We start from the raw sequence: 27159 nt of genomic DNA on the forward strand, positions 1-27159 counted from the left end.
AGCCTCGTCCTCTTTCCTCCCCACTCCTCTCACTCTCTGCTCAGGTGATTTGTTGACAGTGGATCAGGGGAGGCCCTGCCACTTCCTTCTTATAGACATCATATGACCTCAGACTCACCATCCCTGTGTCTCTTTCCATTTCAGGGCCCTGGGCACAGTCTACACCGTCTCGGGAATCTCAGTGTCGGGGTCTCCTGGACAGAGAGGTGCTGTGTCTCGCACTGGGCTCGCAGTGCGTCATTGGACTTTGGCACAGGATGAATGCTGTCCTCAAAACTGTGACCCTCTGAAGCCCCCGCACTTAGCTTCCTCTGGTATTCTGGTGATGCATGCTGCTTCAGTTAGTTGTGAAAAGTCCTATTCAACGGAAAACTGAGTATATTTAGAATGATGTGTTCATTGAATAGATCGATGTAAGAAGTGACCTCTAAGGATTCATGTGTGAGTTCTTTTCTCTAGGAAATTGTCTTGATGACTCATCCCATGTCTTCCGTGACTATAGGATTAACCATGCTTTTTTGCCTCAATTTGGACAAGTCACTTAACTCCTTTGCAGGTAGGCTGCATGCAGAGGTGACCAAACTTATTTTACAAGTTTGGACTAAATGAACAAATGCATTGACTGCTTAGGACATGTGGAAGACCCCTGAGGGTGGGTCTTTGGAAAAACCCTGAGAGACCGTGGTCAACCTGGCCGGGAGGGCAGTGACACCGCAGTGCTACTATGTATCCTACATCCTCTAGACTCCAGGAGAGACATCCAGCTGTAGCCACCCATGTTTTAAGAAAAAGTGGCAGGGAAAAAGACAAAATGTCAGACACAAAAGAAAGAACTGAGAAAATAATGCCCATAACATAGGATGACTGGGGTTGACTGTGACAATGGAGAGAGACAGCTGTGACAAGACAAGGATCTCAGAGCTGCAGAGAGGCGCATGCCTCTCTGAGTGATCATGATTTGCTCAGAGGACATGACCCAGTAATGTGAGACTAGGCTGTCAGTAGGCCACCAACCAACATTTAGTGAAGGGTAGCATGACAGATACATCCCAAGATCTTACATGAATACAACTTTTCTCTCTCCTCACAAATGCCCCCTTGAGGAATGACTGTTAGTCCTGTTTTCGACATGAGGAGACGTCTCCTAGAAATGTTTTTTGATCCTGCTGTGTGTCATGTGGTGTGAATGGCAGAGCGAGGCATGGTGCAGACCATGCAGATTCAGATCCTGCACCCTCCCCACTGCAACGTGTTGTCCTCACTGCACTGTCTCTGGAGAATCTCTGTCCCGTTCACCAGGTGCAAGGAGGTAAGTGCAGGATTACTGGTAAGAACTTCACATTCTCTCCCTCCATGGATCCTAATTATTCTTGGGAAGATATACATAAAATAACCACACAATAAAAAGTTCAACTAATAGGAGATCCCTGAAAAAGATGACCTGGGCACAGCTCTAGTCAGGGAGATTTTGGGAGGTTCTCTGGAAGAGGGGCTGACTGAACCCCTATCTGAGGAATGCATTCAGGGTAACTTGGGGTGCAGCCTGGGTAGTGGCTGGAGTGGGCAGTGGAGGAGGAGGTGATGCCTGCAGAAAGAACATCGTATGGATGGAATCAGGAGGCGATGAGGAAAGTTTGAGGACGAGGCGATGGGAGGTCAATGTGACTGGAGCTGTTTCGCAGTCAACAGACAACTCGTAACCAACCAAGCAAACCGCATGCTGCCTAGACACAGCTCAGTGCGGTCAACTCAAAGCCACAGTAATGCTGTCGTGAGGCTCAGACTTCCACTGTGACATGAGGCCCAGCGAGAAGCCGAGTCCTTCCCAACCCGTCTGCTGCACACACGTCAGTGTGATGTACGTGTCTGGAGTGGTCTCCAGGCAAACAGGATGATGAAAATCAGCTACTTCCTCTTGACTGCTCTAGCGAGGCCTTGGGCAATTTGGAGCAATTTTACATGTATTTTTTTAATTTTTTTTTAAAGATTTTATTTATTTGACAGAGAGAGAGACAGCGAGAGAGGGAACACAAGCAGGAGGAGTGGGAGAGGAAGAAGCAGGCCTCCCGCCAAGCAGGGAGCCCGATGCGGGGCTCGATCCCAGGCCCCTGGGATAATGACCTGAGCCGAAGGCAGACGCTTAACGACTGAGCCCCCCCGGTGCCTGTACATATATTTTAAAGATACAGTGTGGATTTAGAATGATAGGCAGTTTTACACCATATCTTGGAATCTCTGTATATCTTCATGTTTTCTTTCTATATAGTACAAGCCTTATCAAGATAAGTAAAATATACATGACCAAAGATAATTGATTTTATTCCCAAATAACTTTCTCTATGACTGTGAAGATGAATTAAGTAAATTTACAAGTTCAAGAAATCATACATATATTAAATATCCAAACTCTACCATTACAAAATTGTGCATATGATAAGCTTTAGTTTTTTTTAAGTTGGAGGAAGAATATAACAACAAAGCCCTGTTTAATGACCTAAATTCAACCTGAGGATCTGGTTGGTCACTATTATCCAGAGGTGCCACGTCATATTATTCAGTATACGATTTTAAGAAAATTCTTTTATTTTTTTAAAATGTAATTCCTTTTAAAGTGACACTCTATTTTGAAGTTGAGTTTCATGTCTGTGACCTAACAGTGTGCACACAACTGCATGAGGAGTCTCTCTGAGACACAGTTTACGTTGAACTGTGATTCCTGCAAACACCTGAGGATAATCAGTCATGGACTGTGGCTTGAGTATGAGTATGATGTGGTGAGTGACTTTAGTGCAAATGGCAGCTTAAAGATCTCCAAAAATTCTCTCCTCAAAAAAAAATCAATGAGGAAACTGGCAAAAATTGCCACCAACATCTTAAGAACTCTGGAAATAAACTCAAACTTGCAGCAGTAGAGGGAATGTTGATACTGGTGGAAGAGGGAGGAAAAAAAACAGGTGAGTCTCAGTCAGAACCATGAGTTTTGTGCTGTTTTAACATGGCCTAGTCCCATCCCCTGCCCTGTGGCTGCAGAGTAGTTCAGAAAACTAAAGCCCATGTTCACAGTGAAAGACAGCAATGCGGCAGCCACTGGAGAGAACAGAATGGGTCCGGAGCTCCCTCAAAACCTCATTTCTAGAGAATTACCACTAATGGGTCTGAGGGATGTCTGCAAGACCCTACTTGTTTGACTGTTTGTGTTTAATCTCACTTGGAGCTTGCCCAGAACAAAAAGCCTTTTTCCAGCATAATTGTCAAAAAAGAAATTATAGGCAGTTGCTTAACTTGTGGTTGGTTGGTTAAAGTGATAGATATTAGTTGGAGCAAACAATAGAGTAATAGAAAGCTTACAAGGACCACCAAAAAATGAGATTTCCATGAGGGGATCTGAAAAGTTCTGACTTATTCTTACGAATCTAGAACACTGTAAGCATACCCAGGAGAGACCCTAGAAGGCCCTTAGCTCTCCCCCTGCCTGACCTGGATGTTCTGCACAAGCAACAATGAAGGTTTTCAGCTACCAGCTGAATTTTGAAGATACGATTCAACATGCTCACGAAGCCCTTCGACAAAGACTGAATGACTTAGTTCTAGGCTGTTCGTGAGATCTCTCTCTGGCCAATAGCTGACCGCCATAGAGCTGAGCAGGGACTACAGTGGTCACACGTGACAAAGAATACAGACTTTGGAGAATTAGTTCATTAAAGTCACTAATGAGAAAGCAATGACAAAAAATAGCAAAGCCAACAAATCCTAGGGAAGAGTGAGAATCCGATTTCTAGAGTTGTCATATGATATTATTTTAAATAACCAATTTACAGTCCCCCTCCCCAGTAACAAGATACCTGCAGGGAAACCAGAAGTCTGACTGTGCAGAAAAAAGTTGGCATACCAGGGCCAAGTGTGCTTTCCTATGACAGGCCTGCTTGTCAGACTGACCCTGTCTGAAGTCTGGGAACTTGGAATCAAGAGGGTCCCCACCATTCTCTGGTAAGTGTGGCTTGCTGTGCCTAGACTGTTGGTGCAAACCCTGTGGTTTATGCAGCACATATCTTTGCTGATAGAACTCTGAAATTCAGGTATGTGCGAGGCAGAGGGTGCCTAAATGACCAGTTCCCACTAAAAACCTCTGAGTACAAAGTCTCTAATGAGCTTTCCTGGAAGATGTTTCACACTTTATTGCTGGAGGAATGAAGTGTACCTTTGTGATGCCACTGGAGCAGTTCTCTTGAAAGCTTGTGGCTGGTTTTCTCTGAACCTCCCATGCACCTTTCCCTTTGCTTATTTTGCTTAGTGTGCTTTCACTGTAATAAATCACAACTATCAGGATGGCTATATACTGAGTTCAGTTAGTCTTTCTAGAGGGACGGATGTTGGAGGTGCTCTTGGGCTGTCCCCCACACATAAGCTGATATACAAGGAGAAAAAAGCAATGAATACACACTGTCCCTAAGCAAAGTCCAGACACTGGACTTACGAGACAGATACTTTGTATCAGCTCTTTTAAGTATATGTAAAGAATTAAGGGAAATGATATTTAAAGAACTAAAACATAGTATGAGACTTATATCTCTCCAAGTAGAGAATAACAATAAAAAAGATGTGAATTATAAAAGAGAAACAGATATTCTGGAGTTGAAAAGTATAGTAACAACTGAAAATGTCACTAAAGGGGCTTGTATTCACTTCCTAGGACCGCTGTAAGAAATTACTACACTCTACATGGGCTAAAACAATAGAAATTTACTCTTTCACACGTCTGAAGGCTGGAAATCTGAAGTCAAGCTATAACTTAGGCTCTGTTTCCTATTGAAAGAGCTAGAGAACTATCTTTCCTTGCCCCTTGCTATCTTTTGGTAGTTTCTGGAAATTCATGGCTTTCCTTGGATTGCATCTGCATCACTCTAAACCCTGCCTCTGTCATCACATGGTGGCTTTCTCCCCTCTGTGTCTGTGTGTCCAAACCTCCCTGCTCTTATAAGGACAGCAGCCATTCAATCAGGGCACACTCTAATCCAGTGTAACCTTATCTTGATTATATCTGCAAAGACCTTATTTCCAAATAAGGATACTTTCACAGGTACTGTGGGGTACAACTTTAATGTATAATTTGGGGAGACACAAAGCCACAACAAAGCTGAACAACAGATTTGAGCAGGAAAAAGACAAAAATTTGAAGATAGATTAATAGAGATCCAGTCTGATGAACAGTGAGTTAAAAAATATGGATGGGAGAAAAAAATAGCAGAGCCTCGCGGACCTGTATAATACAATAAGCATGCCAACATATGCACAAAGAAAAGTCCCCAGAAAAAGAAAAGACAGGGAATGAAATATAAAATAAGTAAAAGATAAAATAAATAAAAGAGAGGGACAGTGAAGATATGTGAAGTAACAATAGCCAAAATCTCACCAAATTTCATGAGAAACATTAATAAAAATATTCAAGAAGTTCAAAAAAGTCCAAGCAGGATAAACCCACCTCATAATAAAATTGTTCAAGGCCAAAGACAAAGAGAAAATCATGAAAGCAACTAATCATTTACAAAGGCTCCTCAATTTTATGGCTAATTTTCATCAGAAACCAGAGGCCAGAAGGCAGTGGGATGACATGAAAAGTGCCAAAAGACAGAAACTGTCAGCCAAGAGCTCTGCATCTAGCAGATGTCTTTCAGTAATAAAGGAGACATTGAGACATTCCCAGATAGCATTTGAGAGAACCCACTGCTTTCACAAGGCCTACAAAGAAATACTAAGGGCCCTTCAAGCTGAAATGAAAAGACAACAGAGTAACTTAAATCTACATGAAGAAATAAAGAGTTGCATAGGTTAATATACAAGAAAGTGTAAATATATAAGTATGTATATGTTGGCTAATGAATTTAAATAAAAAATATAAAAGTATGTAAGATGTGTATAATTGTAAACAATGTATTATTTTCTCCTGATTTAAAAGGCACCACCTGAAGTCAATATTATAAACATGCTGACGAGCACACAGTGTATAAAGATATAATTTGTATGACCATGGCAATAAGGGGAGGGTGTGCATTGAATCTACATGAAGGTAGTTTCTATATGCCATGGAAATTAATCTGGTATTAATCCAATTAGAATGTTATAATTTAAGGTGTTAATTATAATCTGAGGGAAGCTACTAAGAACATAACCCAGAATATATAGCAAAAGAAGCACCATGGAAATGTATTCGGTACGCTAGAACATAACATAAAAAACCGGTAATGGAGGACTATTAGAAAAGAGATGACATATACAGCCAAAAAACCAAACCAAAACAAAAAACAGATACCAATGCTAGCTGATTAGTAATGAAATATTCATGGATTATATACTCCAATTCAGAGGCAGATATTGGCAGAATGGATTTAAAAAAACCCTATAATCTCTATTTGCTGCCTATGAGGGAGTCACGCTTTAAGTCTAAGACAGAGAGGTTGAAAATAAAAGGAAAATAAATGCTAAGCAAGTAGTAACCAAAAGAGAACGAGACTGGCTTTGATAATATAAGACAAACTTTTATGACATTTTTCTTCTAGAAAAAAAAAGGACATTTTATAATGACAAAAGGGCCCATCCTTCGAGATTATGAACGTTTTACAAGAGAACTCCAAAATATATAAAACAAACTGACAAAAATGAAGAGAAACAGACCCCTCAACAATTGGAGGCTTCAATATTCAACTTCCAATAGTGAAAAGTCATTTCTTGTGATGCTCACAGGGTGGGAGGAGTAGGGGCTGAGATCCATATTTCATGGTGCAGGTACTGAAATTTAGAGATTAAGTGACTTTCTCAGAGTTGCAGCTCAACTGCAACTGAATGATGGTTCTGAGTCAGGGGATACAGACGGTTCCCTGGAGATAGAGATCCCTGATCACCTGAATACGAGATCAGGTCCTGGACACCTGAATTGAGCCCTTTCCTCACTCCCTTGCTCATATCCTCTTGCCCCAAGGTTTCTGCAGGCAGACACCTGGTATGTCAAGGAGGTGCCTGCACCAAGAGGATGGCTCAAATCCTGACCCAACTCCTGGCTCTGTGTTTCAATCCCTGACTCAAAATACATTGTCTTTCCTCCAAATGAAGAACAACCCCTGATGGAGTGGGGGGATCTGAGCATGTCTCCATCTCCCCTCACTTGCCCCCAGCACTTGATTCTATCTGCTGCCTTTCAGTGAGACTCCCTGGTGGTCAGGTGATCACCCTGAATGACCAGTAGTCTGCTTGCCTCCCAACTGGCTCAGAACCCAGGACATTCTAAACCAACTGCCCACGTGACAGTTGCCCAAAGAACTAGCTTCGTCTTCAACTGACCAAACTTGGATGATGAGCAGTTCATTAACTAGGAGAGGGGTCTGCCAGGCTGGACTTTTGTGGCTTAGTGGATGAAATCTACACACCTCCAGTGTCTCCCTGACTATCTGACCCACCCTCAGAGCAGCCACTACGGAAGGCATGGCTGAGAGCAGGAAGTAGCCACACTGGCCCTTGAGTATGCACCTTCCCTGCTCACTCCTTCCTTTCCAACAGCCAGTGTCTTTTGTACAAACTACAGTCCTTCTTCTTGAATCTAATTACTGATTTTACTCCCATGCCACCTTCAATGGAGTAGTTAGTGGGGGTGATATTTGTGGCCCTACCATGTTGTTTGGTCAGATGCCCATTTCAATGTGGCTGAACCACTGTGGGCACAGCCAGCAGAACAGTGGACAGCCAGCAGATCTTCTTAAACACAAATAGTTATATTGTGAATCCCGTGTTTGAATCCCTTATGATTTTTCTTTTTATAACCTGAGCCACAATCCTAGAAAACATACTGAAAATAGAACTGTTGATATGCAGCTGAGAGAAGACCCTGGGAGCACATTCATTCATTCCTATGCTGCACTTCTGTTCTATGAGCAAAGAGGGGTATTATGATCTGTGATGGGGCTGTGATTTCATGAGGATGAGACAATGTAGAAAGGCAGCACAGCACAGGGACGGAGAGAGAGAGAGAGCATGAGAGCTGGTGTCTGGTGGCTGGTATCAACTCATGCTAGAAGACACATGTACCTGGGAAAGTTACTTAACCCCTTTGTCCCTGGTTCCCTGTTCTGCGGCATGAGGCCTATTTACTAGTATTCCCTTACGAAGCTTAATATAAGACAGTCCAGACATCACCTGGAGAAAATGACCGGTGCTGCGTAAGTGCTGTGTAAGTGTTCCAGCATTAACTGTCTGCAAGAATAAGCAAGGAATACAGGAGTGGCTGCCTCCGGAGAGGAAACTCGAACGGATACAGGGCAGGGGAGGGTGCAAGGTGACATTTCAGCCCTCACATGGGCATGATGCTTTACAGCTCATGGAGAGTATCTGTCATCATTTCCTGTCATCCCCCATCATCCTCATGGGTTATGCAGGGTAGGTGCTGTGACCCCTGTTTTGTGATTCATGGCTCTAAATTGTAGAGATTTTAAATGACGCCTGGAGTCACAAGGCTGATGACAGATCTGAGATAGGAAAGTAGTTGTTTCCTTGGGGACAGAGATCCCTGAACAACCCCCACCGCCTTCCCTGAGTCCTCCAGATCATGTGCTGGACTTCTGAACCAAGGGCTACCCTCCCTCCATTCCCCAAATTTTCCTGCCCCAAAGTTGCTGCCAGGACATAGAAGGTGCTGGAGCCAAGAGAAGGGCACATGCCTCCACCCAAACATTTCAATCTCTGACCCAAAAGCTATGATATTTTCCTGAAAGGAAGTCCCTTTAACAGGTCAGGGGGAAAATCCCTCCTCCTCCCACATCATCACACATCAGCTGCCTCAAGGCAGACCGACGGTGTGACCAGTGCTCTGCTTGACTCCTATGTGGCCCAGAGCCCAGGATTTTCCAAGCCAACTTGCACATATAACTCCTCTCTAATGAATCAGCTTGGCCTTCAAGAACCAACCCTGGATGAACCACTAGCTAATGAGGAAAGTGACCTGATGGACTGGTGCTTTGCTGGTTTAATAGATGAAGCTGACATGTCCTCCACTGTCTTCTGACCACTGATCTGAGCAATAGCCTGAGCAGGCAGAGCCTACACTCTGAGTGTGCACTTCCCGCTCCCCAAACTCTGAAGTCTCTGTAGACTCCTCACCCTTCTCTAGACCTTGCAGTTGCAGGGAGAGAGTTTCTTCCCTCTGCCACCAAATGTTCATTCCACCAACCCAATGGCATTGTCCCTTCTCACCACTGTCCCAGGCAGCACCCAAACACCCAGTAATCCTGTTCACATCAACCAATGGAAATCACTCCATGAAATCCCAGTTTCATTCCTTTATAAAAACTCTGTGGATTTATAGACCGCTGATGTTTGGTTTTGGATCTTGACATCTACATTCAGAAGAGTTAACCTGTGATTTCCCTTTACTGTGATGTCTATTGCTAGGTGGCATCCAAATTCTCCTGATCTGATGAAAGCAGTGTAGGTGTGTTCCCTCTGCATATGTTCTCTGGAAGAGGATGTCAGAGAGTGGCATCACTTCTAAAACACTTTGTAGAAATCAGAGGAAACGATCTGTGCCTGAGTTTGTTTTGTAGAAAAAAATAGTTTTACGTTTGTTTTTTAATTGATGTTTACTTTACATATTGTAAAGTCCCCGAATCTTAAATGTCTAGCTTTATGGTTTCCTGTAATATAAATGCATCTGTTGCCAACACCAATGTGACACACAGAGCATCTCCAGGACCCTGGCAGCCTCCTATAGAAGGACTTAAGAATAATATCTAACTTATTAGGTTACATGAATAAAATCATCTACTCCATGTATAGTCTAGGCACGACGATTACACATAATTAGCTCAGAAAGAGTGTGGCAGCGTCCTTGGAAGGTAGTTATGTTGCCTGTATGTACTATTACCACCACCCTGTCTCCGCTTTTGTGGCCGCATGCATCAGCGGTCACCCCAGTGTTTGGTTGGTTTTCCTGCGGTGCCAACAAGGAAGTTAGGGAAGCAACGGAGAACATGTGCACTCGTTTGCTTTACCATTTTCATCCCAAGCGCCCTGCACTCACATTTCCTCTTCCTGTTCTTCTTTGCCCCAATTTGCTTTGTCTTTTCCTTCTTTTGAGTCCATTACAAAAAAATTTGTTCACAGCTGAAAGGAAGACAAGAATCAGGCATAACCAGAGCCACCCAGGGCAGGTAACCATTAAGTGGAGGATGCTGAGAGCAGATCCAGAATTCCCGGGGCCCCTCCAGCAGGGACCCTTCCGACTCCCAGCCCAGCTCCTGGCTGGGGCCATTCAGGGCTGCGCAGCAGGAGTCCGTGGTACAGACCCAGCGTAAGGGGCCAGAGCAACACTAAGAATGTGAATGAGGTAGGCTGCAGGAGGTTTTATAGACATTGATCCAAGGACCTTAAGTGCCTGTATGAGACCACATACTACAGGATGAGAATTATAAAGAGGGAATGGGGGAAGAGCTACAAAGAGGAGCTTATAGATAGCAAAAACAAAGTGAAAAGAGATGAAAGAGGAAATAAATTGCATGCACAGTTTTGCTCCCTGCATGTAATCCTGTGCATGGATAATTGTAGGAGTGGGGAGGAGGAAGCCTTGGGAAAGGACGGGGACAGTCAGGGTTGGGGTGAGAACTTGGACCCACTGCTCCTGGCAGGATAAAGGCCGACCTGGGGATGACTCTGTCTTCACCTCTGCAATGAGGGAATGGGTCTCTGTGATCTGCAACATATTTTTTCCAGCCTTCAAATTTCATAACTGTGACCATGAATGAACTCCTGTGTCATCTTGTCCTTACAAGAAGGCAGTCACTATCCGCATGCATTTCTGTGTGTGATGTTGCCTTCCTCAGTACTCATGACTCAGTACTCCCCTTCCACTTCTCTCCACTATTTAGTGTTCATCGTCCTTCTCCGTGTCAGCCTCTACCAGCCATGTTATTTTAAAATATGGGGACACCGGAGGAATGATCATGGGTACACTGCCACCCTCCCTCATCAATCAATTGATCAATTAACCAATCCATCCAAACCCAGGGGGCACCTGTAATGGGACTGGGGTTTTGTTGGGCCCTATGGGAGAGAATGGCAATGAGTTCCACATACTACCTGTCCTGGGCCTGGGGTAATTGCAGTTACTTGAAGATCGTTCTCAAAAAATCCCATAGGTTTCCTAGCCCCCTAGAGAGCATGAACATGAAATCAGAAGTAAGCTAACTTGTCTAAATTCCCTTAGTCTATAAGCGGGGCAACAGGGGCTCTACAGCTGATGCGATCACATAAACACACACTACCTGCCAGAGTTTGCCCTGAACCTTGGAAGGACTTGGGAGGGTGGGCTTTGGGCAGGCCTGGGGTAGGCATGACCAAGGTGTGGGGGGCAGGGCCAATGTGTGGCTGAGGCAGTGGGTTCTGAGAGGAGCACTGACTCCCTGCCCTGCTGCCCAGAGAGAGGTCGTGTCCTGTGGTCAATGCCAGGTGACCAGGTCAGCAGGGCTGTAAAAGCTGGTGTGTGAAATAGGCCCAGCAGCTCCTCATACAGTCCTCTAGAATCCCTGCCGGCCATGGAGGGTCTCCAGGGCAGCTGCACATGGGCCTCTTTCAGATGGAAGCACATTCACAGTTCAGACTTGGGTGAGGTATGGAGGCTGGGATGAGCTAAAGCACATTGGAGCATATGCATAATTGCAGAGGAAAGGTTCTTCAACTCACCTAGCTATGGAAGTGGCCTTTAAGGAGGAGCAAACAGGACAGGAACATAATGTTACTAGTCCTGTACGTTAAAAGGGAGAGAGTTGACCTCTCATCTACCTCCTGGCTCATGCTAGAACTTTGTATCCAGATTCAAGTGTCTGTTGGGTCGCACAGGATTACATCCATCAAGGTTAATAACAAGAAAGATACCAAAATCCCAAGAGGTGCTAATGAAACAGAACCTAAGCTTTGACATCTGGCAGTGGGAAAGAGAAGGAAGTACAGGTTTCAGGGGAAAGAATTCTTTTTTTTTTTAAAGATTTTATTTATTTATTCGACAGACATAGAGACAGCCAGCGAGAGAGGGAACACAAGCAGGGGGAGTGGGAGAGGAAGAAGCAGGCTCATAGCGGAGCAGCCTGATGTGGGGCTCGATCCCATAACGCCGGGATCACGCCCTGAGCCGATGGCAGACGCTTAACCGCTGTGCCACCCAGGCGCCCCCATGGGAAAGAATTTTTAAATAGGAAAGCAAAAATGATTGCAAACACAGCACACCTGATGCCTATGGACTCCATTCCTCTTACTAATATGTCATTAAAATATGAAATGAACAAATTAGACTTGTACATATATTTCCCTACCCTTTCTGCTTTCCTATCCACCTTCCTCAGTCTCCAGAGCAGCAGGTGCAACCCAACTGTACCCGGAACCCTCTTGCATTGCTTCCTACCTGAGTGTTGTTCCCTACCTGGAGAGTCATCCTCCTCACTACTGGAATCTTGAATGCTCTCCACAAGAAAATCTATAGACACACAAATATGATATATAGAAACACATCAATTAGAGGGGCTCACCCTTTCCTCCTCCTCTAGTTGAGGTTGTGTGGGTCATACGGCATCAACCTGATATTTCCTGTGGGTTCTCAGAAGTTCTCTATACTTGGTGGAGTCAGAGCCCTTCAACAAGAATTGATCACAGTTACAAACCTTCGAATGAGACAGAGATGCTGAATGAATCAGCTTTCACACTCTCAGTTCTACAGGCACATTGCAGCTCTTACCTCCAAACTTACCACCGGAGATTCAAATTAGTATGCGCACATTTGAAATGTGGCTAGTGTGAGTGAGCAATGTGGTGTTATTTTAATTCGCTGAATGTTGGTGTAAAATTAATTATAAGCAGACACATGTGGCTAGAGGCTAGCACCCTGGAGAGCACAGTTCTAGAATCCAAAGATGAAAAAGAGGTCACTTGCCCTCCGCTGGTTGTTTCTTGGTTGTAGTTTGCTGGCCTGATCTGATCATTCATGTATAGGCATTTCTGGGCTCGTGCACACATGACGGGCACAACTTAAGACTCTGGGACACTAAACAGTAAGGTCAACCACCAGGTCCTAGAGGAAGCGACCTACAGAAATCCCAATGTCACTGCATAGAAACAAACAAACAAACAAACCCTAAAATATATATGGAACCACAAAGGACCCCTAATAACCAAAACAATCTTGAGAATGAAGAACAAAGATGGAATCCCCCCACTTCCTGACTTTAAAGCATATTACAAAGCTACGGTAATCCAACAGAATGGTACTAGCATAAAAACAGGCCGGTAGACCAGTGGAACAGAGCAGAGAGCCCCCAAATAAACTCACACGTACATAGATAAATGATCTGTGACAAGGGTGCCAAGATTGCACAATGGGGAAAGTAAAGGAGGCACGGAGTGAACACTGACACTCCCTAACCCAGCTGTTTAGGAGATTTGCAACAAGGGTGATGGGCACCAAGCTAAAAGCCAAGTTTTACTTTAAATTCCTATTTGCCACTGTATCTTGGGTATGGACTTACAGGATTTGAGCATTTCTCATGGTATGGTGATGTCATAAATCACATTAAATTATCTTCCTGATTCTTAACTGCTCTGGGCCATGTACAAGCAATGACCTCAGCTATGACAGATGTTGGCCTACACTGTCCTACATGGGGCCTCTTAGCTCTCAGAATCAGTGGACTGACCAGGAGCATGTGGACTTTCTATGTGACTTTCACTCTAATGACTATGTCAGAGCTGGCTGTTAAATCCATCTATAGTTGTTCTGGGTTATGTGACCACTGAGGCCACCTTATAACGTGGTCAGTGATTGGGAAATGTGTACACTTTAGTACTTTGGGAGTGTACACAGATGCTGAAACCCCCCTGCTCTGTGACTAATGATCCCGTAGCTGAGTGATAAGTGCAGATCAGTAGCACAGAGCATCAGCAATGGGGACACAGGCCTAGGTCCACACTTTGACTTTCCTACTGGAGGTCAAGACCTGGGACAGTCTTTTCTGCTCTATCTCCGAGGAAGGGAACATTCAACAAACTTCCAGGCACAGTTGTGGTGATGGAGGAATTCGGGATTGTATGAGTAGCTAGGGAGGAGGACTGGCTCTTCTCCTTCCTCCCACATACAATAGCTGATGACGCTTTAAGATTCCTTAGTTCAGGAATGAATATGAGAGTCTATATCTTTTACGTTACTGTAGGAAGTAAAAGAACAAACCACACTCTTGGGCTCTAAAAGAAAAAAGGGCTTTAATATAATAATATTTGAATTTACCACTTACTATTTAAGAGAATAAATATTGCCCCCCGTCAAATAACTAAATAGATGGGAGGAAGGGGTGTGGAACACATGGGGCGCATGCACCGCAAATCCCCAGCTGCTGAGGAATCCCTGCAGGGCCACTGGACACTTGCTCAGCCCTGAGGTTGACTGCGGCTAGTTCTTCTCCTTCTTGAGTGCTGCTGACCAGCTAGGACCGGGGCTCCAGCTGGCAGGACAGGGTGTAGCTAAGGACAGAGGGATACCTGTGAGTTGCCCAAGAGCTTCCATTCAAGAGTCCCTGCCAGTGTTTGCCCACAGCTGGAGTCAGGCGCCCCGGCAACAAGGCCTGAGGCTGCCCAGGGAAGGAGGATCCCAGGAGTGGCCAGCAGAAAGAGTCCACCCCGAACCTCACCGACCCAGATCCTGATGGGCCTCACCTCTCAGCCTCGCTGAGCGACTCCATAGCCTGGAACCAGGCCTGAAAAGGATCCTCGGGCTCTAGGGTGTAATTCTCAGCAGCCACCTGGAGCAGCACGATGTCCGTCATGACTTGGTATTCCTGAGCAGAGAGAGAAGCACAGGATGTATAGGGAGCCTTGGGGGGGGGGGGAGCGGGAGCTGCAGGGTCTGGTGAGGGTTGAGCAGCAGGACCGGGCACCCATCCCAGGTCCTGGCACACATGGCCACCCTCCTGCCTAGAGATTGATCCGGTCTCCACCTGTTCTCAGAGGTGAATATCAGTAGCCTCTCCTCCGGGAAGTTCTCCTGGATGCCATGCGTCTGTCCCCATCTCCTAATGGGATGGGTCTTGCACTGCTTTCTTCTCAAGGGATCCCAGGAAATGTGAGGTGGAGGGGATGGAGCCAAGCAATGTTCTTCCCAGGGACATCTCTGAGGCCCACTCCCTACCCTTCCCTGCGGGAAGCGCCACATATGCTCACCTTATTTCTTTTGTGGTCGTTGATCTCATTCCCGTGGAAAGCAGACAAAGTCCATCAGAATGAGGCCCCTGGTTCTTAGGAGCACTTGATTCCCATCCCTTCTCATGCTGCACCATGGCCAGGACCCGTGAGGGGGCCGTGCATACACAGATAGTGGGCCTGGGATGTAGGCCAGGCTCTGGGGTCCAGAGAAAGGAGGACATGGGCCAGATGGACTGGCTACAGGTCAGGACCCTGCAGCACCACCCTCTCGGAAGACAGTGGGGGAGGCCGAAGCCTCAGGCAGGAAGGGGCTGCTGCGGCTACTGAGGTGCTTGCTGACGTGGAGGGTCCTGACTTCATTCTCCCTCCACGGGCAAACTCACCGGGGGAGGCTGAGGTCCAGTCAGACAGACCTCATGCAGCTTTGCCTTCAGGAAGCTCTGCTGCTTCACCAGTCTTCGGCACCGGGAGCCGTGGCCTAACTGCAGCCTCACCTCGCTCATCCCTGAGATGGGCAACAGCCCCCAGGCTCACAGGGTAGCCGTGAGGCTGTCATGAGGGGAGGTTTGCCGAGTCCTGAGAGCTCAGGGCTCAGTACAGGGGCGCTCTGCTCCCAAACCTCCGGATTCTGGTCCCTCCCCCACAATCCTCAGGCTCACCCACCTCCAGATAGTCCTCCATTGCAATATCCAGCATCACCAGTTCAGTGAGGAAAGTGCCAAGTTAGGGGACAACACCCTGTGTCATGAGGGGGAGGGTTGGGATGAGTCCCTGCTCTCTGGTGCCCACAGGGACCCTCCCCTGAAAATGCTGCAGCCTCCTCGCCCACCCCAGTTTCCCACATGGAGCAGCCTAGGACCCTTAGCAGTCTCCCCTCAATTCCCTTTCCCCTCACCCTCCAAGAACATCATACTCTTCCTAATCACCTCCAGGGCCTGCTTTTAGAAAATCACAGGGTATATAGCCCTGGGCTCCTCCCCATTCCAAAACCCATTCTGGATCCAGCTTTCTAGACCCTCCTGCTGGTCACTTTGAAACAAGAATTTTAGAAGCAACAGGAAGTGGAGCTGGAGTTGAAGTCCCACCTGTACTGATTTGGAGGCTTCCAGCCCTCAGGGAGAAGCCCCTCTCCTCTGACTTTGGAGGCCCTGGGTCTCAGGCACACTCACTTTCTTCTGCAGCCTCTTCTTCTAGGCTCTCCGGAGGGCCATCACCAGGGTGGCAGATTTATTAGATGGTTGCTCCTGTAGGGCCAAGGACAAGATCCTTGAGACTGTAATACCCTCAGTCCACTTGCCCCCACCATCTTTTAATTCAGACCCTAGATATCTGACTTAAGTCAGCTGATAACTGATAAACATTATCCTTAAGCATGCCATGTGTGATTCTAGACAAATCTCAGCTCCAACATTCACTCTATGTGTGACCCTGAGCTTGAAGTCTGGCCTCCCTGAGCCTGTTTTCTCATCAGGAAAAGTGAGAATTCTACCTACCTCCCATCGTCTCCTGAGGACTCAGTATCGTATTACTATCATTATTGTTGTGGCCCTCAACCCATCCCATCCCCATCACTGAGCAGAGCCCTGTCCTCTGGGCTTTCAAGGTTTGTACAGGTGTCCATCTGGACTAGCTGTTGACACAGAGAGACAGGGTGTCTAGGCTAGGGAATCTGGTTGAGCAGCACCTGGTTGTTCCACCCCCAACGGAATCTTCACCCCAGCCTGTCACCACATTCATGCCAAAGGCTTCCCCTCTCCAAGGAATGCTTCAGGCCATTCCCTATTTCATCCATGCAGGACCCTGTTCCCTCACACCCTTCTTCTCTTTCCAGACCTGCACCTTCCATGCTACCTTGATGACTAGTTTCCTGCTCTGTGGGTTGTCTTCAGTGCCCAGCTTTTTAAAGTTTTGAAAGCACTTCCTGAATAGAGGGAAAGGAGGCAGGACGATTGGAGGAATAATGTGGCAGGGTTGAGTGCAAGTCCCTTTTATTTGAGAACCCCAAAGTGTCAAATTGGCTGGATAACAGTTTTCTCTGGGTTCCTCTGAGCACTAAGGTCTTTGTAGGACATGGGAGAGAGCTCTGATGTAGGTCATCCTATGACTCCATTCCCATATTAATTGAGCAGCTCTGTTTTGGTCAATTTTGGTTTCAATTGGGCAGAGTTTAGTGGTTGTAAAGTAAACACATGAAAATATTTATTCAGCTCAGCCTTGTGGGGGAACATTTAGGAAAACTGATTTCTAAAGCAGGAGACATGGTGGCCTATTCTCCAGGGAGGCTGAGAGACCCGCCTGCCAGCCCAGGTCCTGTAGTCAGGGATTGCTGCTTCCCAGGAGGTCCAAGCTGGCTGAGGGGGAAGAGGACAGGCCTCTGGGAGATCCCTCATCTATCCTGGTCCGTCCATGCAGAGAGACCGTCTCACCTGGAAACTTTCTCCCATGTCTTCTTGAGGTGGTATATTGAGACAGTGTGCAGAGCCGAGACGATGGCATTCAGGGAGTAGTAGTTCTGCAGGATTTGACAGGCCTGGGGAGGGAAGAGAATGAGCTGTCACGTGGGTAGTGGAGGCTGATTTTCTCTAGAGCTTCAGTCACCCTCAGTTTAAATCACTCCTCCTGGATGAAGCAGATGTCCAGGGACCTGCCGAAGGGCACATATAAGGCCCAAAGAGTCCCACTGCTGGGAGACGAAGGATTTTACCTCACTCCAAGGAAGAAGTCAAGGAGGAACTGAGCATCCCAACATTGGGCCATGCAAGTCACAGTCAGCCTCTGGAAGGAAGAGCCTAGGGACTGCACAGTCCCTAGGGCAAAGACCAGGGCCTTCCACCCTGACACCCGATCAAGGGAAGAGCAGTGCCCGAGACTCAGGAGAGCACCTCGGCTGGGCTTCCCGTTGCGTACCTTGGCCACCTTGATCCAGTGCTCCACCACCATGGCCCTGTCCCGGGCTGTCATGCTTGGGTTGCCAAGGCAGGTGGTGATGACACACTTGGACACACCGTTGAACTGGGCGACAGTGGCCCAGACTGTGGGTGCCAGGTGCTCACTGCCAGGCTTGTTGTGCTTGGACCAGACAGAGCCCAGGCACTGATGGGGCAGCAGCTTCTTGAACAGCTCCTAGAGAACAGGCGGACCTTGGTTCACCCAGCCATTTCCCATGCAAGACTCATGTCCTACGTAGGGGTCACAGGTCAGAGCTGGACCTCAGGGAGCTGAGAATCTGGCCTGAGCCTGGTTGGAGTCCCTGGATTTCACTCTATTCTTTTTCACTGAGGGGCCCAGGACAGGACAGCCCAGGAGCAAATAGAGACGAGGGAAGGAAGGAGGGCATTTGCATCCTGATCATCTTCACAAACTCCAAGCTCCACGCTGCTGTTCAAGGTGGCTCCTCCCAAGGGGGACTCTTCCCCTCCAACTATTCATCCCTCTGGTTCTACTCCCCTCTCAGATGCACATTCTCACATGATAGCTACAACCACAGGTTTATCTATCTGCCCTGCACTTAAGTACACATCAGATACCTAGTAATTGCTGAGGGTACTCAGCCTCCAAAACAAGTGGGTGGGCGACCCATGGACTTGACTGAACACAGGGAGCTGCCCTCCTCCACCCACGGGACCAGGGCCTGCCCATTGGTCTCTCCATTCTGGCTCATTTCTTCTCCCTAGTACCTCCGTATCAGTGCTTATCAGGGTCTCTCGCTACAGTCCGCAGCTGGACAGTGAAAGCTTGGGGCTAAGCGCCTTGACGGGTTGACAGGGTTGGGAAGTGGTGGAGCTGAGATTTGGTCCCAGACCATAGGAGTCCACATCAGGGAAAGGCAGGTGTGAGGCAGCCGAGAGCAGAAGAAACGCTTGTCCCTGCCCCACCCTGAGAGCCTAACTGCTCACCGCATCCATATATGTGAGTTGCTCTGTCACAAGCCTGGAAGGGAAGTCCAGGTCAGGGTTCTCCTCACGCAGCTGGTTCTTTGGGGTGACACAGCAGGAACCATCTGGGGTCACAGTGGGCTCTATGTCTATTGTCAGAGCTGGAGTGAAAATTCCTGGGAAAGCTTATGGTCCAGCTGACTGCAGCTCAGCACCCGGCACACATGGAGATGATGGGAGCATGTGTTCCAGTTCTGCAACAGCTGATGGAGGGGAGGCTGGCTCTGACACTGCAGGTGATGGTCGATGCAGAGCTGGGGTTGCCTCTAGCTCCACAGAAGGCCCTTTTTCTGGCTCTGCAACTGGAAGGAGCCCTGGAGCTGGCACTGGAGCAGGTTAAAGAGAAAGGTTCATCCACATAACTGACTTTCCATGTGCCTTTCCAAAAACAGGACATATACCATGGCCTTAAGGAGGGCACGTATTGCATGGTGCACTGGGTGTTATACGCAAGTAATGAATCATGGAACTTTACATCAAAAACTTGGGATGTACTGTATGGCGACTAACATAACATAATAAGAAAATATAAAAAAAATATATCCAATGAATATCCAATCCATGAGCCCCATTCCAGATAGCCTTCCCAAATTGCAATCTCCTTTACCCTCTGCCTCTACGGGCTCCAGAAGTTCCCGCTGCAGCAGGAGAATGGGGGCATGGTTTTTCAGGTCCCAGTCATGGCACTTCAGATGTACAGAACCCCCCCCCCCCTTTACCTCAAGTCATATGTGGAGCACAGTCAGAGGCCTGGCCTTTCATTGCACATGCTACTCCCACAGCATCATTCTTTCTGTGTGGGTCCCAGAAGATGGCCCCAGGCCACTTCCAACCCCTCTGTAGCTGTCTTTGCAGTGGTTTGCTCATCCAGAAAACCTGAATGAGTGGTTTTTCCACTTACACTCTTCACGGCCATAGGTCTAGTCTACTCCGTCTTCCATGCAGACCAGTATCAGGGCTTAAGTTTGAGGCAGATTTGTGAGTGGTCTGCTCACCACACCTTCTATTCTTGGCCCCAGTTGTGGTCAGCAGAGGTGGATATGGAAAGGGGCAGGCAGAGCAAGATGAGACCATCAAAGGGGTGGATGTTTTAGGCACCAACTCAGCCCAGATTGTGCTCTGCTTCCCAGAGGGCTTGAAGGCCCATCCATAGCTCTTTTTGACTCATTTGCTTCTTCAGGAAGCCCCCCAAATTCAGCCCTCCCATGGAAACCAAGAGATCTGTGAGATCTATGGCTCTGAAAGTCCCTCCCCAGCCACAACCCCTGTATCTCCCACCCTGCTCTGTGGAGGCAGCAGTCTTTCCTTCTGGACCCAAAGACCATGTTTTTACTTGTTATAGTCCATCATAATGGTACAAACACGGGTGGATCTAGTCACACCTAGAGTAGGCCGTGAAGATGTCACATCTAATGAACTATGGACATGGGTGCTTATGATGTGTAGAGTGACTATCTGACCCTCTGACTAAAATTGAGACCCAGACATTGTATCTACTTTGTCGACTGAGTTATCTTAGTGACTGGAAAGTGCCTGCATTACTACATGCCTAATACATATTATTGAATGAATGACTCCTAACCAGTACTTTCCAAATACTGAGTGGACCTTGGGCTGCTCTGCCTGCCCCCAGTGACTCCCTAATCTGGTCACATAAAGGACCAGTGCCAGGACCAACTAGATGGAATCTCAGAAGTCCTTTGCAAACAGGAAAACTATGAGCTTTCCATTTGCTTTTGTAAACCCAGAAGGGCCACAGGCCTGTGAGGTTGAGGTTGAGAGCTTCTTCACTGGAGAGCGAGAACTAGTAAACATGAAGATGCCCAGCATGTTCAGCAGCCTTTTCTACAGAGCCAGGCCCCAGATAAGCCCGTGCCGTGTTTTCTCCCCTGATTTCCTACAGTAACCCTATGAGATTCAGCCTCTTACCACCCCATTTTTCAGAAGAGGAAAGTGAAGCTCAGAGAGGTACAGTGACATTCCCAAGACATACAGCTAGTAGGTGGGAGTCTCACTCCTGTGCTGTGCCTGGGGTGGGCATTCACCTGTTGAACTGCTGGCCCAGGACCTGTTGGGTTGAAGTGAACACATGGTATTATGCAGAAAATTGTGATATTTGATATGTTTATATCTGGGAAGAATGGTACCAGGGAGCGTACGAAATGCTCCATTGTGCCTTCTTTGAGCATCAGCATCGTGCAGGCCTCGTCCAGGGACAGGATTAATTCTTTTTCCCCACCAGAAAGACGGGGGGGGGGGGGGGAGCACAGTGTACTCAGCTTCAACTCCATGAACCACCAGGAAGATCAGGGTCTGGCGCTCAGACCAGAGACTCCCAACGCTTCGGGAACTTGTGCAAGAAAAGGGACTTGAAGGCCCACCCAGAAAAGGGCTCTAGGCTTAAAGGTACAATTGGCTTTAGGGGTGAAATGATAAACCATTGTTCCCTTTAACCCATTTTGTTAGTTGAGCAACAATAGCATTTCTCTCTTTTAATAGCCTTTATTAAGAACTCTATGCCTTTAAGTCATCGGTAAACATCCCTACTGCAGACAGGAGAAAGCAAAGGCTTAGCATCTCCAACGCTGCTCGAGATCATAGACGTTGGACCTGAGAACTGTCCAGAGCATGGAATGCATGGCATTCCCCCCATGCTGATGAGGCCTGGTCTGTTCCTGATATGGGGAGAAAGGTTCAGGGGAAAACCACCCTCCTTGGCAGGCCACAGGGCAGCCAATTGTTTCTAGTGTGGGTTCTGGTCTTGCCCTGATCATCTGTGGGTCCTGAGATAGGACATGAGTTTGGACCCATTCTCACCCCAGACCAGCACTGGATGTTGTTGGTGGCCTGATGCGCCTGCTGCTTGTCAAAGGAGATGAAGTAGCTGAACCCTTGGAGCAGCTCATCAAAGATGTCCTGGGTGGAACTCTGAAAAGATAGAGCCAGCTACCTGGGCCAGGAAGCATCAGAGGCCTTCCACCCAGTCTGTGGTTCTATGTTCTGGCAGATCTAGCAGCTAAAAAAGTTTGTTAAGACACTTAAGTGTTCCTTGCAGCATTGCTGAAATGGCAACAGAATTGAATCATGTCAAGTTCCACCAGCCTTGAAAGGCTGAATTACTGGGGCTGACGACCTCCTTTACGGAGGTCCAAAAAGACATATAAGGACACAGCTTGTGACCTGCTGGACCTACAATGATTTGATGTACTCTGAGAAATGACGCGTTATAGAGAAACATATAGAGTGACTTCATCCCACCGTTCCTTTTATGTTCAATCACCCTATTTAGTGTGAGGATTTATAAGGCCTTGGACAAGTTCTCCAAGGACAGTGGAGCTGGGTTCTACACAGGATACCTGCGTGAGTAAGGAAAATAATAAAAACAGTACAAAGACACTCATGGCTTCGGGAAAAGTAAAATAAAACACAACAAAACAAAATAACCTACGCCCCTAAACTGCAAAAAAAAACATTAATTATATTCTCTACCATTCCCATATATGTGAAGAGTCTTCCTACCTTATCCCATAGCTGGTGGTGGAGGTGTAGATGTTGGGATTACTTTGTGGTTGGGCCTGAGGGACACTCATGTGGAAACACTATAGGAGGGCCCTAGGTCTGTCCCCATATTTGTGTGGGGGCCCTGGGTGTGTGGAACCCTCTTCCCATTCTCACCTCAGGCAGCACTGATCCTGGGTGGTCTGGTGCACCTGACACTTGTCTAGGGAGTTGGAATAGTTAAAGTCACAGACCAGCTCATCAATGATCTCCTGGGTGCAGCTCCGAAAATGCAGTGCCCCATATATATGGGGCCAAGAGACATTAGTGGCCTCACGGGACATTGCCACAAGGGGCCAGCCCCATTAGAAATAGTGTTCTCCAGTTAAGGCTAAGAGGAGCAGCAGAAAAGACATCCAACAAAGAGGAAGCCAGATGAAACCCTAGGGCTCATGATTAACATACAGGTGGTTGAGCTTGGTCCCCAGCACTCAGCTTCTCATCCTGCCTGCTATGACCTGGGGTGTGAACATGAAAGATGGGCCAGGTTCCAACACCTGGCACCTTGCTTCTGCCCAGGAAGGGCATCCTTCCTCTGCCCCCTCCTCTACACACACACACACATACACACACACACTTAGTGAGGGGCAAGAGGTGTGGGCCTGCTGAAGTAGGATCACTGTTGTTGCCTGCTCTCCAGTGGGCTGCTCTGAGCTGCCCTGTGTTACCTGTTGGTGTCTCCTGCCACATGTCCAGAGGGCTCGGAAAAGCGGGCTGAGACGACGACTACAATGATGTGAAAGTCTTTCTCTCTGGACTTTCTGGGCCAAAGCCCCTGAAAGTAGGAATACAGCAACAGAACATCTTGTTCTCTTGAACGTCTCGAGTCAAGTGAGCTGGAAAGCAGGCTTTCTTTGAATGGATGTGCCTGGTTACCAGAGTTCTAAGTTCAATTGGGGCCTATCATCAAGGAGGTGAGGTCGCTTCTTCAAGATTCCAGTACCTTGGCCTCTGCCATTTCTTGGCAATGAACTGTTTACTTTTCTCCCCCATGTCATCTCCTTAACTGTACACAATGAGCGAAAAATGCCATAGCCACCACTCTCTGGAAATGTAACCAGGGTCTGAGGTTTCAGGAGACAGAGCTGAATTCAGACCTTTTTTGTTTTCCCAGTTCTGTGTCCTAAATCATTGTGTCTCTCACATATTCCCCACTTTCCCAAGCTGCTTAGTGGGGATCAGGCTAGAATCCACTTCTTAGAGACATCATCAGGTGTATGTGGATAATATAACATGGGTGGGGTGGTCCCCTGTGTATCTGAAGCACAATTTTCAGGATGGAAGAATTACAAGAAGGGGTGGGACTTGGCATGGAGGGCCGCTCAACAGAGGCCTGGGTTCCAACAATGTAATATTGGAACACTTTCTCACTTGGCCTTGTGTAAATGTGGGCACTATGATGGTGTGGAAATGAACGAAGAAGCCGATATTGCTGTCCTCTGTAGTTAAACTGTTCAATTGTTTCCCATTATATTTAGAATGAGACCCAGTTGCCTCATTTTTTAAAATTTTTTAAAAAGATTTTATTTATTTATTTGACAGAGAAAGACAGCCAGCGAGAGAGGGAACACAAGCAGGGGGAGTGGGAGAGGAAGAAGCAGGCTCCTAGTGGAGGAGCCTGATGTGGGGCTCGATCCCACAACGCCAGGATCACGCCCTGAGCCGAAGACAGATGCTTAACGACTGCGCTACCCAGGCGCCCCAGTTGCCTCATTTTTGTCTATGAGTGGCGCAGCCTTCACAGTGGCTCCCACCGATCCAGACTTGTGGTATAGGCATCACTCTCTACCCATTAGGTGGTTAGTTACTGGCTTCTGACCAATAGGATGCAGCCAATGTGATGAAATGTGATGTCTAAGTTTCAATTGCAAAGAGTTTCTAACTTCCTAGTTACTTTTCTTGTGTTCTGCTTCTCACTCCCTTTCCCTTTTTCTTCTTGATCTCTGAACCAAAAATCGAGCACAGATATTTTGAACTGCCATGTGTAGAAGCACACATGGCAGAGAACCTGGCCTGTGCCAAGGCCAGAAGACACAAAGGAACTCAGATTCTGAGTCCAAACAGCTTCCCGAATCATGTGAGCCAACTTGGGAGAAAATCCTCTGCCAGTCTAGCCTCAGTCACTGCTGCAGCCTCTGACACACCTTGAGCCTGGGGAACTATGCTTATTTGTGCCTGGACTCCTCACCCACAAAAACTGTGAGAAATTAAATATATACATTTTAAGATTCAGGGTATTGGGGCAAGGCAGTAACATAGGAACAATAGATAAGTAACAGTCTCCCAGGCCTCAGCACCTCTCCCTGCCTTCCTCCCTCCCCTCTGCTCTCCTCCTAGTGTCCCTCCAGCCACGAGGGCTGCCTTTTTCACCTCCTCTGGCCAAACCAGCTCTGTTAGTGAGTGTCTGCAACAGCGGTCCCTTCTTTCTGACACACTGCACACAGACTTGTGCAGGTCTAGCTCCCTTTTGTCAATCTGTTTTCAGCAATGTCACCCTCAGTGAGGCCTTTCATATTTTCCTATCCAATGACTCCCCAGCCTTCCTTCATTACATACTTCAGTCATTGTATATAGCACTTGCTCTTTTCTTTCGCGTCTTTGGTTTGTGTTTTGTCCATCTCTAGACTGTGAGCCCCTAAAAGCAGGGAGCTCTTGGTATTTTCAGCTCTCCTCATGGGTCCACCAAGGTACCTGGCATAGGGGAGTGCTTAGTGTATAGTTACTGAATGAATAACTGAGAAGATCTTGGAGCCCACCTCCCCTTTTAACCAGCTAGACTGTAGGGAGAAGCGCAACTAAAAGTTTCGAGCTGTTTCTGGGCAAGGGGACAACCACAATGGCCTCTGCCTGACTCTTCCTTCTCCAGTATCTCCAGCAGAACTGATGAGGCACCACGGACAAGGAAGCACCCTGCATCACGTTCTCTGTCTCTAGTGGTACAGCCCCAGGCAGGCACACCACCAAAGAAAGGGGTGCTTTCATTTGGGTGTCCTCAAGGCAGTGGCTTTCCAGAGTCAGAGTGGCAAAGGAGCAGGATCTCCAGGCTCCAAGAGCAGAATAAGGGACCACAGAAACCTCCCTTTCCTCCTTTTTCTGTCCACTCCCATGGTGTCCTCTTTACTATTCCAGCACCCGCACCTCAGCCAGAAGAGTGATTCTGCACCCACCCTTGTATGTCCAAACGAGGACCCTGAAGGTCTAATGGAGACTGGTCTTGCCCCTGGACCCCAGAGACAGTGTTCAGTGCTCTGGCACTTTCCCAGAGAACATAAACAAATGATAAGCAGGTATGCGCAAGCCCAAAGCGCAATGACCTATCCCATCAATTGGAGCAGCTGTCATAACAACGACAAGAGACAACAAATGCTGGTGAGGATGTGGAGCAAAGGAGCCTATGCGCACTGGCGCCGGCACTGTGCAAAACAGTATGGAGCGTCCTCAAAACACTGAACACAGAACCACCGTATGTCCAGCAGCTCCACGTCTGGGAACATTCCATAGAAAACAAAGGAATATGTCTAAGAAATACCTGCACTTCCATGTGCAAGAAGCTTTATTTACCATAGCTGAGACAAGGAAAACATCAGTGCCCATTAGTGGTGAATGGATAAAGAAGTGTTACCTACATAATGGAATATTAATCAGCCATAAGAAAAGGAAATCCTGCTAAGTGTGATAACAGTTTTGGACTTAGAGGCATTATGCCAAGTGAAACAAGTGAGACAGAGAAAGGCAAACACTATACATGTGTAGGTATAGATATATATAGGGAGATAGATACTATATAGATGATAGATACATAGACATTTTTCCCTTTTATGTGGAATCTAAAACAAAGAAAAGAAAAGGCGGAAAACTGATTCAGAAGAACAGATCAGATTAAAGTAACAAGAAACAGAGGGGAGGGTGGGGGCAGGGATTGAGTGAATGGTGAAAAGGTACAAACTTCTTTTAAGATAAATAACAGGGATTTACAGTACAACATGATGACTGCAGTTGATACCGCTCTATGGTTTGAGAGGTGTTAAGAGAGTAAATTCTGAGAGTTCTTATCACATAATAGCTTACACATACACAGTGTGTCAATTATATACAGTGATCAATTATATCAATAAAACTGGGCAAAAAATATTTTAATATTCATAATGGGCATCAGGAAAGTTGACTTGGTAAAAATAATGACACATAAGCAAAATGTAAAACAGCAGAACCCAGTCAGTAGACTATGATATGGATAAAAAATCCAAGCCATTTGCATAAAAAATTGATTCTGATTTTTAAAATCAGTGAATTAAAGTTAAAGTAGATAAAATAGAATTTTAAATTGTGCTACATTTTAAAAAATTGATCAAGGAATAAAATGTCTTATTAAATTAACTCTGAAAATACCGTTTTGAAAAAATTTTCATGTTTTGGAAGATTCTGATTTTAAGCTTTTAAGTGGGCACAG

The 27159-nt window shown here is 46.8% G+C and overlaps 2 protein-coding genes across 2 annotated transcripts in view; both read right to left on the minus strand.

The window, feature by feature from the left end:
• Positions 1 to 14974, minus strand: part of LOC125281384 (dual oxidase 1-like) — a 280501-nt gene extending 265527 nt beyond the window's left edge. Inside the window, 3 exon segments of the mRNA XM_057313040.1 lie at positions 12452 to 12505; positions 14731 to 14787; positions 14971 to 14974. Coding sequence (XP_057169023.1) covers positions 12452 to 12505; positions 14731 to 14787; positions 14971 to 14974 — 115 coding nt within the window.
• Positions 14975 to 19316: 4342 nt separating this feature from the next.
• LOC125281931 (focal adhesion kinase 1-like) overlaps positions 19317 to 27159 on the minus strand; it is a 143206-nt gene continuing 135363 nt past the window's right edge. Inside the window, exons 8-9 of the mRNA XM_057312837.1 lie at positions 21197 to 21219; positions 19317 to 19477 (exon numbers count right to left, since the gene is read on the minus strand). Coding sequence (XP_057168820.1) covers positions 19418 to 19477; positions 21197 to 21219 — 83 coding nt within the window. The 3' untranslated portion in view covers positions 19317 to 19417. The remainder of the gene's footprint in view (positions 19478 to 21196; positions 21220 to 27159) is intronic.

Source organism: Ursus arctos, unplaced genomic scaffold (genome assembly GCF_023065955.2).
Source record: "Ursus arctos isolate Adak ecotype North America unplaced genomic scaffold, UrsArc2.0 scaffold_16, whole genome shotgun sequence".
NCBI lineage: Eukaryota > Metazoa > Chordata > Mammalia > Carnivora > Ursidae > Ursus > Ursus arctos.